The following is an 11728-nucleotide window of genomic DNA, read 5'->3' as shown; positions in this document are numbered from 1 at the left end:
CCAGCGATGGATGTGACGTCACTGGAAGCACGCTGCACAACATGTCGTCTCATGGGCGCCATCTTGGGTGCGGCGTCCTGTGAGGAATCAGGACTGTAAGAGCGCTATCTTTGGTTATATATGATTCATCCTGCCCAAATGAGCCATTCATACCTCGTACCATTTTGTACCCATGGCGCGTTGTGATGGTTGTCACAAACTTGTGTAGCAACACGACGTCCATCTTGGTTGTGGCAGGAAGATTTTTTAATTATTATTATTATTATTATTATTATTATTATTATTATTATTATTATTATTATTATTATTATTATTATTATCATCAATCATAGTTATTTGAGGCAACATTTTTGGAACATTTATTGGGAAAGTAGCAGCACACCTTTTCTGCGACTTTTACTATATAGTACTTCAATATAATGCACAACCTACGTTGAATTGACAGGAGTTAATATTTATTTTATCCAACATGAAAATAAGGAATGCAGTCCAGGGTATTGTACATACAATGCAAGCATCGGCCAGTGCTGCAGACAAAAATCACAGAGAAAATGTTCGCAGCTGCCATTTTCCCTCAAGATTTGCACATCTACAATAGAGTCTCTGGGAACACGGCACGGGCGCCATGCATACCTCCCAACTGTCCTCCTGATTCCAGCGGGAGAGTCCCGTTTTAGGGGCCCTGTCCCACCCGCGGGCCGCAGTGTCACGCGGACGGGGGGGAAGTTGGGGAGAACACTGTCACACCGCTGCTCTGACTGGATGACGCGCGCATGTGCGCATCATCAATATACACAGTGCCGGCTATGTTTGAGACTTTTGAAAAAGCATTTCAGGGAGATTGTGAAAGCAGCACCTATGAGCGCGGCGGTAAAGTGGGCGTGTACTGATATATCTGAAAGGCGTGTCATAAAATTGTCTTACATCCAAATGTAAATGAGCCCAAAAGCAGTTAGTAAGATCTATGTTTTTATGAAAACACCCTGATACATTACAGAAAATGCATGTAGCCATAGGGATCACTGTGCCTTATAACCAACATAGGGAAATTATACTAACAATTCCATTTGAAAGTAAATATCTCTGTTTATTTTTATATATAACATCTTCATATTGGGGGCAAAGTAGAATCAGGGAGATTGCTAGGCCCTTCAGGGAGACAGGGAGACTGCTACTGGTTCCGGGAGTCTCCCTGACAATCAGGGAGAGTTGGCAAGAATGCAGTAGACTCTGGCAGAAAGGGGGGTAGGAGCCAGCATGGAGGCTCCACGCGGGCCACCTACTCTCTAAAACCGCCCCTGGTCCTGCATTCCTGTGCGTAAGGTTGATTTTTACTCGCAGCCTCAGGAGCTGCAATGGAAAACTGCGCTAAATGCGGTATACGTTTAAGATGGCGGTGGTCACTATCCCGACATCTAGACTACAGAATCCCGGCGTGCGTTAACTAACCTATGCCGGAAGACCGGCGCCCGGCATCCTGACCGAAATGATGCCGGGCGCCGAGCGCAGATAGCCGCGCGGGGGGGGGTTTAGGTTTAGGGCTCCCGGGGGGGACTTAGGGTTAAGCACTCCTGCGGGAGGTTAGCGCTAGTCTAGGGGGAGGGAGGGTTAGGGTTAGGCACCCCCGGGGACAGTTAGGGTTAGGCACCCCCCCGGGGGACTTAGGTTTAGGCAGCGGGGAAGGGGGGGTTAGGTTTAGGCACTTAGAGGCACTTAGAGGGGGGATTAGGGTTAGGCACGGGGGGAGGTTATGGTTAGGCACAGTGGGGGGAGGTTAGGATTAGGCACCCTAAAGGAGGGTTAGGGATAGGGGGTACAGTTAGGTTAGTTCATACTTACCTTTCAGACGATCGGGATTTCCTTCCACGTCGGGCTGGCGCTGCCGGGATTTGAACCGTGCGGCCGGCGGTATTTCATACCGAATCTCTAAATGCAGCCTGTGGGGTTTAATGCGTAGGGAAAGCCATAGATTCCAGCATTTTATGCAGAATCTATGGCTTACCACATGTTACCCCATAGTTTACCGTGCTGGGAAAAATGCAGAATAATTGAATTGCTCCGGACGTGAAATCTAGAGCTTTTAGCGTGCGGCAAACCCAGTATCTAATTGGATATATATTTATTTATTTATTACAAGTTATTTATATAGCGCACACATATTCCGCAGCACTTTACAGAGAATATCTTACCATTCACATCTGTCCCTGCCCGATTGGAGCTTACACTCTATATTCCCTACCACATGCTCACACACATATCCTACCCTCCAACATGACCAGTTCCATTAGGTACAAAACACTCTGCTCCTGGACTTCCCACTTAATGTATGATTGCAGTCACCTGTGTTGAACTAGGTAATTGATGAGATGGGTGTTTCAGCACAGGTGTCTGCAATCATACATTAAGAGGGAAGTCCAGGAGCAGAGCATTTTGTACCTAATGGAATGGGTCATGTTGGAGGGTCTGACATACACGCTATGGTCAGTTTTGTGGGGAACCAATTAACCTACCAGTATATTTCTGGAGTATACCCCATAGTCACCTCAGAATCAGACTGTGTCTATATTAAGGGAAGAAAAATTGTTAAAGTACTCGTAGTTAAATACAGGTCGGTGGATATCCTCCTCTGATTTTTCCCTCACTGTGTAATAAAACATCAAGGTTCCTAAAGCCTCTGTCAGGTTGTGTCATTTATAGCTTGGTTAATAACACAAGAGTCTATTCACCAATCTATTATCGCTGCTCTGCAGATGGCCTCATGGGAGATTAGTCTCTATGCAGTATGATCAGGATCTAATCAAACTGGATTGTGAGCTGCCCATCCTCCCGTCACCCTGAGGGATGTACACCAATCTGTAATATTAATCATCCGTGCATTGTGCAAATCAGGAGCGCAGCTCAATAACCTTATCCGCTAGATGCAGGCTCAGCAGATATTCCTGTCCCTTCTCTTATAGAGCAGATGTCTGCACCTCTGCCTCTCTCCTGGTCTCTGTCTCAGACAAGGCGATTGTCAGGGGAGCCATATTTGTTTTCTTTCTTATTATTCTAATTGTCATCGTTAGGTCAGTAAGGAACCCTACACCTCATAAAGTTAAATTGGCAGCTGTCTCGCTTGGGGTTCAATTTCGCTTCCGTCACAGCTAAATTTAAGACAAGGAGGAACTTGCTGGAGCTTTCACTTATTTTATACTAACCGATTATGTAATAACAGTCAGTATCGTATACTGGGGCCTGGGCGTCCCTGATAAAGTGAAGGAATTGCTCAACTAAAACTTCTAATTAGCTGTATCGCTACGTCATGACGTCACAACTGCTGCGATTCTAGGCTGAAGCGTCATAGAAGCTCTGTGACAGAGCTCAGATCCAGAAGCTCGGACCAAAGGGCAAATCTGGGGTAATTTGTGGAGACTGGAGAACCGTCCCTGGAGTTGGGCAGAAGCGGGCTCCCCAATGGTTAAAATTAATGGGTGACTGAGTTGGTTCCCCCCTCTTTACCGATGCGCGCGGCGACTACCATCCTGTCCAACTGGTAGTTATGGCCCTGCCTCTAAACTTATATCAGCTAGGATAGCATTGGGCAGCCTAGGCCTTGTGTCCTGCCCTCTTATACCAATTATAGCACATTGAAAAACATCCTATATCACACTACCAGCATGTACCGGGAACTTATCCTTTAACCCTTGATAAAGCTCAACAGGAATCATTGAAGATTTCCTATATAGGGCAATTATAAACCCTGGGCATAGTAAACAGTCAGATTGATAGACTCGATAGACTTCTTTCAATTTGGAATATCTTTTTATCTAGTTTACTGTATTTCACGTTTATATTTTTATTTATTTATATATTTATCTCTTTTTCATTTGCCCTGTACTTTTCATACTAAATTAGACTAATTTGTTGTGTTTGTCCTGAATCAAAGTATCAATCATGCAGAAACTACTTAACAATCAAACAATCTCCCTTTCCAACGTTATGTCGCACATTAAAGTTGTTTTCTATTAGCACTAAATGTTTTTGCTACTACTGTTTGCAGGCAGGCTATCAGCCCAGCCTCCACCGAGAATAGGAGACCCCCCCTTAATGCATCCCCTATAAAGGTACTAACACACTCCCTATTTCCTTTGTTCGCTTACATTTTAACTCTTTAGCTCATGTATATCCACAAAACACTAGTCTGCACCTTCCCTCTCTTTATTTTATTGGGATGTTGTTCGTTTAATATTAGGACTGGTGGGGGTGGGGGATAGGTTTATTTATCAATAAGAAATAGGTCTGTTTATTTAATGACAGTGCTATGAACTTAATGTCAGGGCTGGTGGAGGCCTAATTATTAAACATGTCCGTCTTTGAGGGGAAGTAGGCCTAATTATTAAACTTGGGTGCTATTCATTTAATGTTGGTGTTGGATATGAGGAAATAGGCATATTTATCCAATGTTGACGTGTATAATTTTAGTGTTGGGCTGGTTGGAGGGAGGAGTTATAATTATTCACTGTGAGGGTTAATGATTTAATATCGGCTGGTTGGATGAGGGAGGCCTAGAGCATTCACTCGTCGCTCAGCTTCACAGTAGGTAAATGCAGTACTGTACCTATCTCTTTTCCAAACCATGCCCCAATATTCCAGGATCAGAACAAGCTGCTATGAAGTTTAAGACACCAGAAGCTGCGCCATATTGTCTAAGCTACAGGAATTCTCCTCAGGCAGCGCTCACTGCTTGTAGGCAGCATGTTCTCCCAACAAGAAGGGGGTACCAGCGTTACCTCTCATCCAGGGCACTAAAATGTCTACTTATGGCTCTTGTATATTATTCAGCACAGTATTACACAACATTTAATATGTATTAGCGTCAGATGTTATCTTTACTGGCTCTTTAAGCTGTCACACACAGGTTGGGTATGGATTGACGGCGGTCGGGATGCCTCTGGTCAGAATACCGACAGACAGCGGCATCCCGACAGTCAGAATCCCAACACCCATCAGGAAACAAGGTAATGTCTAACCCTAACCCCTACCCTAACCCTCCCTCCCCGATGCCTAAACCTAACCTCCCCCCCTAGTGCCTAAGCCTAACCTCATCCTCCCCACACCCTAATCCTAACCCTCCCTCCCCGGTGCCTAAACCTAACCTCCTCCCCTAGTGCCTAAACCTAACCTCCCCCACCCCGCACCCTAATCCTAACTCTCCCTCCCCGATGCCTAATCCTAACCCTCCCCCCATAGTGTCTAAGCCTAACCTCATCCTCCCCACATTTTAATCCTAACCCTCCCCCCCTAGTGTCTAAGCCTAACCTCATCCTCCCCACATCCTAAACCTATCTCTCCTTCCCTGGGGGAAGCAGTCGAGAAGCCGACGGACGGAATCCCGACCACCAGCTTCCCGACTGTCTAATCCCGGCAAGGGTTAAATAACAGACATCGAACTCCCAGGGGGGACTTAGGGTTAGGCACCCCCCCAGGAGGGTTAGAGTTAGGCTAGGGGAAGGGAGGGTTAGGATTAGGCACCCCCAGGGGGAGGTTAGGGTTAGGCACCCCCCCAGGAGGGTTAGAGTTAGGTTTGGGGAAGGGAGGGTTAGGGTTAGGCACCCCCGGGGGAAGGTTAGGGTAGGTACCCCATGGGAGACTTAGGTTTAGGCAGCGGGGAAGAGGGGGTTAGGTTTAGGCACTTAGAGAGGGGGCTAGGGTTAGGCACTGGGGGGGAGGTTAGGTTTAGGTATCCCTAAGGGAGGGTTAGGGGAGGGGGAGAGGGTTAGGGGTACTTACCTTTTTTAGCTGTCGGGATCTTCACCCCTGCCGGGCTTCCGATGTCGGGATTTGAACTGCCGGCCATGCGGTAAATCATACCGATCCCCTCCCCGGTGCCTAATCCTAACCCTCCCTCCACGGTGCCTAACCCTAACCTCGCACCGTAACCCCAACCCGCCCTAACTGGCGATACTTACCTTGGGGATGCCGTTGGTTGGGATACAGGGTGTCAAGAGCAGTAGGAGGGTCCTAGCTGCCCTATGCAGAGGCGGTTTAAGCTAAACAGTACTGGTGACTGCGCAGACCACAGGCACAGTCTTAGGTTTCCTGCACAATCACATCCCCTTGGTTGCAAGCACTCTGTACCCCCATCAGCGTGGGTCTCAAGTAACCATCACGGTGGGTTACCAGCTTCTGCTCTGAGACTACTCATCTCCCTAGATAAGGGAAACATTGCAAGAAGCAGCTCTAGTAGAAAAAAATAAAGCCAATCTCTTCCTTTTAATTCTCAAATCCTGACAATCGTATTATAGTGAAGTAAGTCTGCGTTAATGACAATAAGACACAAAGGGTTCATTATCAAAATAGTTTTATTTATTCATTATATTAGCTGTACAGAAAGTTTCACTTTAAACACAACAATAACAACAAACAAAAACATTTTATACTTTATTTTACAAAACAAAACCAATAGTGCAAGAATTGTGGAAATGTCTCTTTCCATCTCAGTGTACCAGTCCCCCCCACAGGAAATAAGGTACAGATGGATCTACCTTACTATTTTACATGGGCAAATATTGCCTAGAAGAAGTATAACAAGGCTTCATTCACACACACCTAAGGGAATATCTTTATAAAAGACAATCATTTTCATAGCTGGCAGTACTGTCTAAGTGTATTGTATAAATAACCCATCATACTCTTTGTATAGCGACTTAGAGAAAGCTATATTTTCATGCTGATTAATAGTAATGATACAGTGAGCATTCCTGTTGCTATGGATCCCATCAAGTTATTCTGAATCAGCTATGAAACTTATTGATGGAAACCGTGATGCCAGCAGTAACTAGGATGAGCAGCTCCACATTACGACTAAATTACATTTTCTCCTATATAACAGTTTTATACAGTTTTCGTCAAATTACAGCTACAACATGAACAGCAAAGAAGACTCTAATCTGAGGTTTAGGAGAAATATCTTTTTAGACACATAACGTGGAGGGGATTTGTATTTTTTTTTTAAGATATTTAATTAAAAAAAACAAACTTAAATTTTATTTATTTTTTTCCCCATTAGTAAGAGCCTTATATTAACAATAGAAAAGCTAACCAGATATTTTTTTCTCTATTAATCAATATGGCTCCCCCAAAAAATGTATTAAACATATTCGCGTAATTGTACTGTAACCAGAGTGACCAAAAGACATGTTACTATTCCCGAGAAGGATAATACAGGACAAGTGCCACCCTAAATGGTCCTGGACGGATATTTTCTGCTGGTGTGCCCTCCAGATGTCCCAAGTTCATCCGCATTAGCGCATGTATAATGTAGTGATACTTTAATCCCTGGCAGGGTCACAGCAGTCCGTTATAATAACACATGACATAACGTTATTTATAGGTAACGCATATAAAAATCAACTTTCTTAAATTCCATTAAAAAATCACTTTTTTACAGTCATGTTACAGTGATTGTCTGTGTCATAATAATGGTCTACCAAGGCCTCCATAGCTCTGTGTTACCTTCTGGGGTGTTACAGGTATCTCTCTGCAGTGAGGCAGCACAGTAGTGGAGATTGTGTTCAGCAAGTGTTTCACTTTGATGCCTGCAAATGTGTCTGAGTATTTTCCCTTGTGTGTGATCCGGGTTATGCAGAAATCTCATGGTCTCTTTCAGGCACATGTAGTATCCTTGGTAATATAAATCCTGCGCGTTCTGAGGATCTGCAAGCAAAATAAAATACAAATTGAGTAATACAATAAATGCTCCACAGAACCATTAACAAACGGGTAAGTGTGCAGTTCTAAGCCACCAATAATAATATACTGTATATGTGTATGTCATTTAAATGGTATGCAGATGGTAGAGATGGCTGGCTTTTATTGGTTGAATTAATATTTACAGAGTTTAGAAAGGGAACTTTACGCTAGATGCAATATCTCTACTCTATCAACTCAGTAATCACTTCCACAACTCGGGTTCCCAACCACGGTCCTCAAGGCACACTAACGGTCCAGGTTTTAAGGATAGCCATAGTTGAGCACAGGTGACTTAATTAGTACCTCAGTTATTTTGATGTAACCGTCTGTGCTTAAGCATGGATAGCTCTAAAACCAGGACTGTTAGTGTGCCTTGAGGACCGAGGTTGGGAATCACTATTAGTCCCATCAGAAAATGCAACATTAATGCACTACCTGCAGATGGCGCCATTTTCACATTTCCTATATAGGAATCCTGTAAAATATCTGGTGCACTTCTGCAAAAACAGGCAGATAGGGCATTAGAATTGCCGTATGCTCATTCACTTCACATTCACCAACAAAGTTTCTAATCCAACTTGTGATATTGAGCCATACATTATTTTTTTTTTATTAAAATGTTTAAATACATGATTCGGAATAAAAATAAAAAAGTCTTAGGGTAATTTCAGCGACAGGACCATACTAAGATAGCAGTTTTTAACATATATTATCTCAAAGCTTAGTATACATTTTTAGCTTGATAAGAATATTTTGGGGGAGATTCATAAAGCAGTGAAAAGAGTAGAGAGGTGAACCAGTGGAAAAGATGCCTATAGCAACCAATCAGCTTTGCGGTAGCATTTACAATGTTCACTCTAGCTCCGGCGGCAGGCAGGGCACCGGAGCTAGAGAGGGCAACCTTGTGCGTGCGCCGAATGCGCGCGCGTCCGAAAAGGGGGGCGTGGTCATGAAAAGGGGGCATGTCTATAAGACGCGTCCCCTTTTCGTCATACTTGGGGGCGTGCCCGGCACTTACGGACTTGCCGGGCAGCCCCCAAGGCCTGCAGACAGGGAGAATAGATGCCGGGCGCATGCGCCCGGCGTCTATTCTCCGGCGGTGACCGGGTCACCGCACATTTCTCCACCCGCGGGACACTGTGTCCCGCGGGTCAAGACGGCACCCGCAGGCTGTGAGGGCAGGGCGCTTTTTTCCCTCCAGAAGGAGGGCAGGGCGCCGCGCCCCGCTAAAACAGCCTAGCGGGAGCGCTACATTTATCATGTTCAGTCTATAAAATGATAGCTAGAAGCTGATTGGTTGATAGGGCAACTTCTTCACTGGCATAGTACGCCACTATTTACCCTGCTTCATACATCTTTGTCTCCAGATTTTGTTTTCAAGATTTCCGGATACTTTGAAAATAAAACGCTAAAGGCCCTCATTTATCAACCAGTTTTATCACACGCAAGGAGTTTTAAAACTCGTTGCGTATGATAAATGGTGCTCCAGCCAATCAGCTCCCAACTGTCATCTTTCATACAGATGACATTTAGAAGCTGATTGGCTGGAGCACCATAACTCGTTGATAAATGGGCCCCTCTATCAAAATAAGATCACTTTACAAACCATTTTATTATGAAATAAAATGGCTTTAATTCCTGTTAGTAACTACTATATGTACAATCATAATGTATACCTTAAGGCTAGTGTCACACATGCAACCAAACTCTGACAACAGCTAAAGAAATCCAGAGTGTACATCAGGAAAATGCACCAATTAAATGCTGCATTTCTATAGCTACAGAACACTGGTGCAACATTAGGCGAAACAAATCAATATTGTCATTTTTAGTATTGCTGTGTACTTCTGTCTCCTAAGACCCCTATTGGGTATCTCACCGTCCATACTGTGCTGTCTCTGTTGCTGGAGATAATTCACGGCCATTTCCAAAATATCCGCCTTCTCTAGTTTGGAGTGCTGGTGGTGCGTCTGGATGTCCTTGTCCAGTAACATCCGGAGCTGCTCGATGCTGTTATTGATGCGATCTCTCCTCATCTTCTCAATGACCGGCTTCCTTATCTAAAGATCAAAAAGCAAAGCATACTATTACATTGTTCATATCGGTTGGAGATAAATCTCTGTCCCTCTCTATCTTTGCAGATAGATAGATAGATAGATAGATAGATAGATAGATATGGGATGGATAGACAGACAGGCAGACAGACAGACAGATATGGGATAGATAGATAGACAGATAGATAGATAGACACTGTCTATCTATCTATCTATCTATCTATCTATCTATCTATCTATCCCATAGTCTGTCTGCCTGTCTGTCTATCTATCCCATATCTATCTATCTATCTATCTATCTATCTATCTATCTATCTATCTATCTATCTGTCTATCTATCTATCCCATATCTATCTATCTATCTATCTATCTCATATCTATCTATCTATCTATCTATCTATCTATCTATCTATCTATCTATCTATCTATCCCATATCTATATCTCATATCTACCTATCCCATATCTATCTGTCTATTAGACAGATAGATATGGGATAGGTAATTATGAGATAGATAGATAGATATGAGATAGATAGATAGATAGATAGATAGATAGATAGATAGATAGATAGATATGAGATAGATAGATAGATAGATAGATAGATATGAGATAGATAGATAGATAGATAGATAGATAGATAGATAGATAGATAGATAGATATGAGATAGATAGATAGATAGATAGATAGATAGATAGATAGATAGATAGATATGTATATACATATATATATATATATATATATATATATATATATATATATACATACACAATTGACAAATTTGAATGCAGCTTTGTTGGTACCTTATTTTTTTTCAATCCACCCAGCTGAGCTTTTTTGGCCTCTTGCAATATGTGGAGACCAGGAGCCATTGGGGTGCACCGCGCGTGGTGGGCCTGGAGTGTTATGTGAGCGTACAGTGTATAGTCACGGCTAAGCCCTGCACTGTATTTATACACATCAGCCCATGCTGACAAACAAGTCTTGCCTGCTGCACTTTCCCACACTTGTAAACCGTTGAAGGGAACAATGCAGATAATGAAAGTGTGCCTGAGAGGCTTGACCATAGCCCAGGGGGGGAATGGGGGAATGGGGACATCACCCCCTCCTCTGCAGAGGAACAGGTGGACTGGGTGTAGTTCAATTGTAACATGACTCAAATGAGACATTTCACCGTGGGAAAGCTTCAATCTCAGCAATACCAGAGCAGTTGTTGATTGCAGAGGCTGATTACATTCCTGTGGCACCTGTTTTCCGAATGTTACAGAATTGGAGGAGATGTACAGTGTGCACAACAGGCATTTAACCCCTTCTCGGCTCAATATAGAGATCATACTGACCCATACTGTCTGGCTGGCAGACCTACTGTATACGGGTGTTAGTAAAATCAGATTAAATACTTTTTATGCTAAAAGGGGTATGACATCTGTATTTAGACAACCTAGCTTACCACTGTTTATGACCGTACCACTTATACCACATTAGATGGCGTAAGCGGTACAGTCCCCATTGCCTGTAAGTGTGGCATAATTATCACTATGATACTAAACAAAATATGCCGCCGGCATTAGGTATCATTGTGAAATGGAGCCCTATAGAGTAGAAATTGAAGGTTCTCCCCCATGGTTTGGCCCAACGCTGTGTACACGGTGCGATCATTTAACATTTCAAAATCAAATTGGGATCTGCTGGATATTTTGCCACCTAGGGGCCGTATTCAATTAGTTTCACACCCGCTATACTTTTTCGCATGCTGGACTTTTCGCCTATATCGCGTATTTTAGCCACGGAAACTTATCGTGCGCCCCCCCCCCTGCTATTCGCCTTATTCAATTCCAAAACACGCGAAAACGCCACCCGGCAAATGCAAACCAGGCAAAAAGTTCTGTCAGAATTGGGGAAATCAGCCTGACACCCCCTAAAAGATGCACTAACATTGGGGAT

General features: G+C 43.6%; 1 protein-coding gene across 1 annotated transcript; it reads right to left on the bottom strand.

The window, feature by feature from the left end:
- Positions 1-6366: 6366 nt before the first annotated feature.
- Positions 6367-10778, bottom strand: LOC148505791 (transcription factor HES-5-like). Its single transcript, XM_088447726.1, has 3 exons — positions 10588-10778; positions 9611-9791; positions 6367-7695 (listed from the first exon to the last, which is right to left on the bottom strand). Exons 1-3 carry the CDS (start codon positions 10654-10656, stop codon positions 7466-7468), a joined length of 480 nt encoding a protein of 159 aa, XP_088303852.1. The 5' UTR covers positions 10657-10778; the 3' UTR covers positions 6367-7465.
- Between the last annotated feature and the right edge of the window lie 950 nt (positions 10779-11728).

This window comes from Taudactylus pleione, unplaced genomic scaffold (assembly GCF_031769625.1).
Source record: "Taudactylus pleione unplaced genomic scaffold, aTauple2 ptg000437l, whole genome shotgun sequence".
Taxonomy (NCBI): Eukaryota; Metazoa; Chordata; class Amphibia; order Anura; family Myobatrachidae; genus Taudactylus; species Taudactylus pleione.
This window is presented reverse-complemented; position numbering and strand designations above follow the sequence as displayed.

What these genes read in the sequence shown, in the direction of transcription:
- LOC148505791 (XM_088447726.1), bottom strand. Translation starts at nt 10,656, where the DNA reads ATGGCTCCTGGTCTCCACATATTGCAAGAGGCCAAAAAAGCTCAGCTG. An exon ending in GTGGATTGAAAAAAAATAAG is followed by an intron (nt 9,792 to 10,587) that starts GTACCAACAAAG and finishes TTTGATCTTTAG; the next exon opens with ATAAGGAAGCCGGTCATTGA. An exon ending in GAGACAGCACAGTATGGACG is followed by an intron (nt 7,696 to 9,610) that starts GTGAGATACCCA and finishes TTTTGCTTGCAG; the next exon opens with ATCCTCAGAACGCGCAGGAT.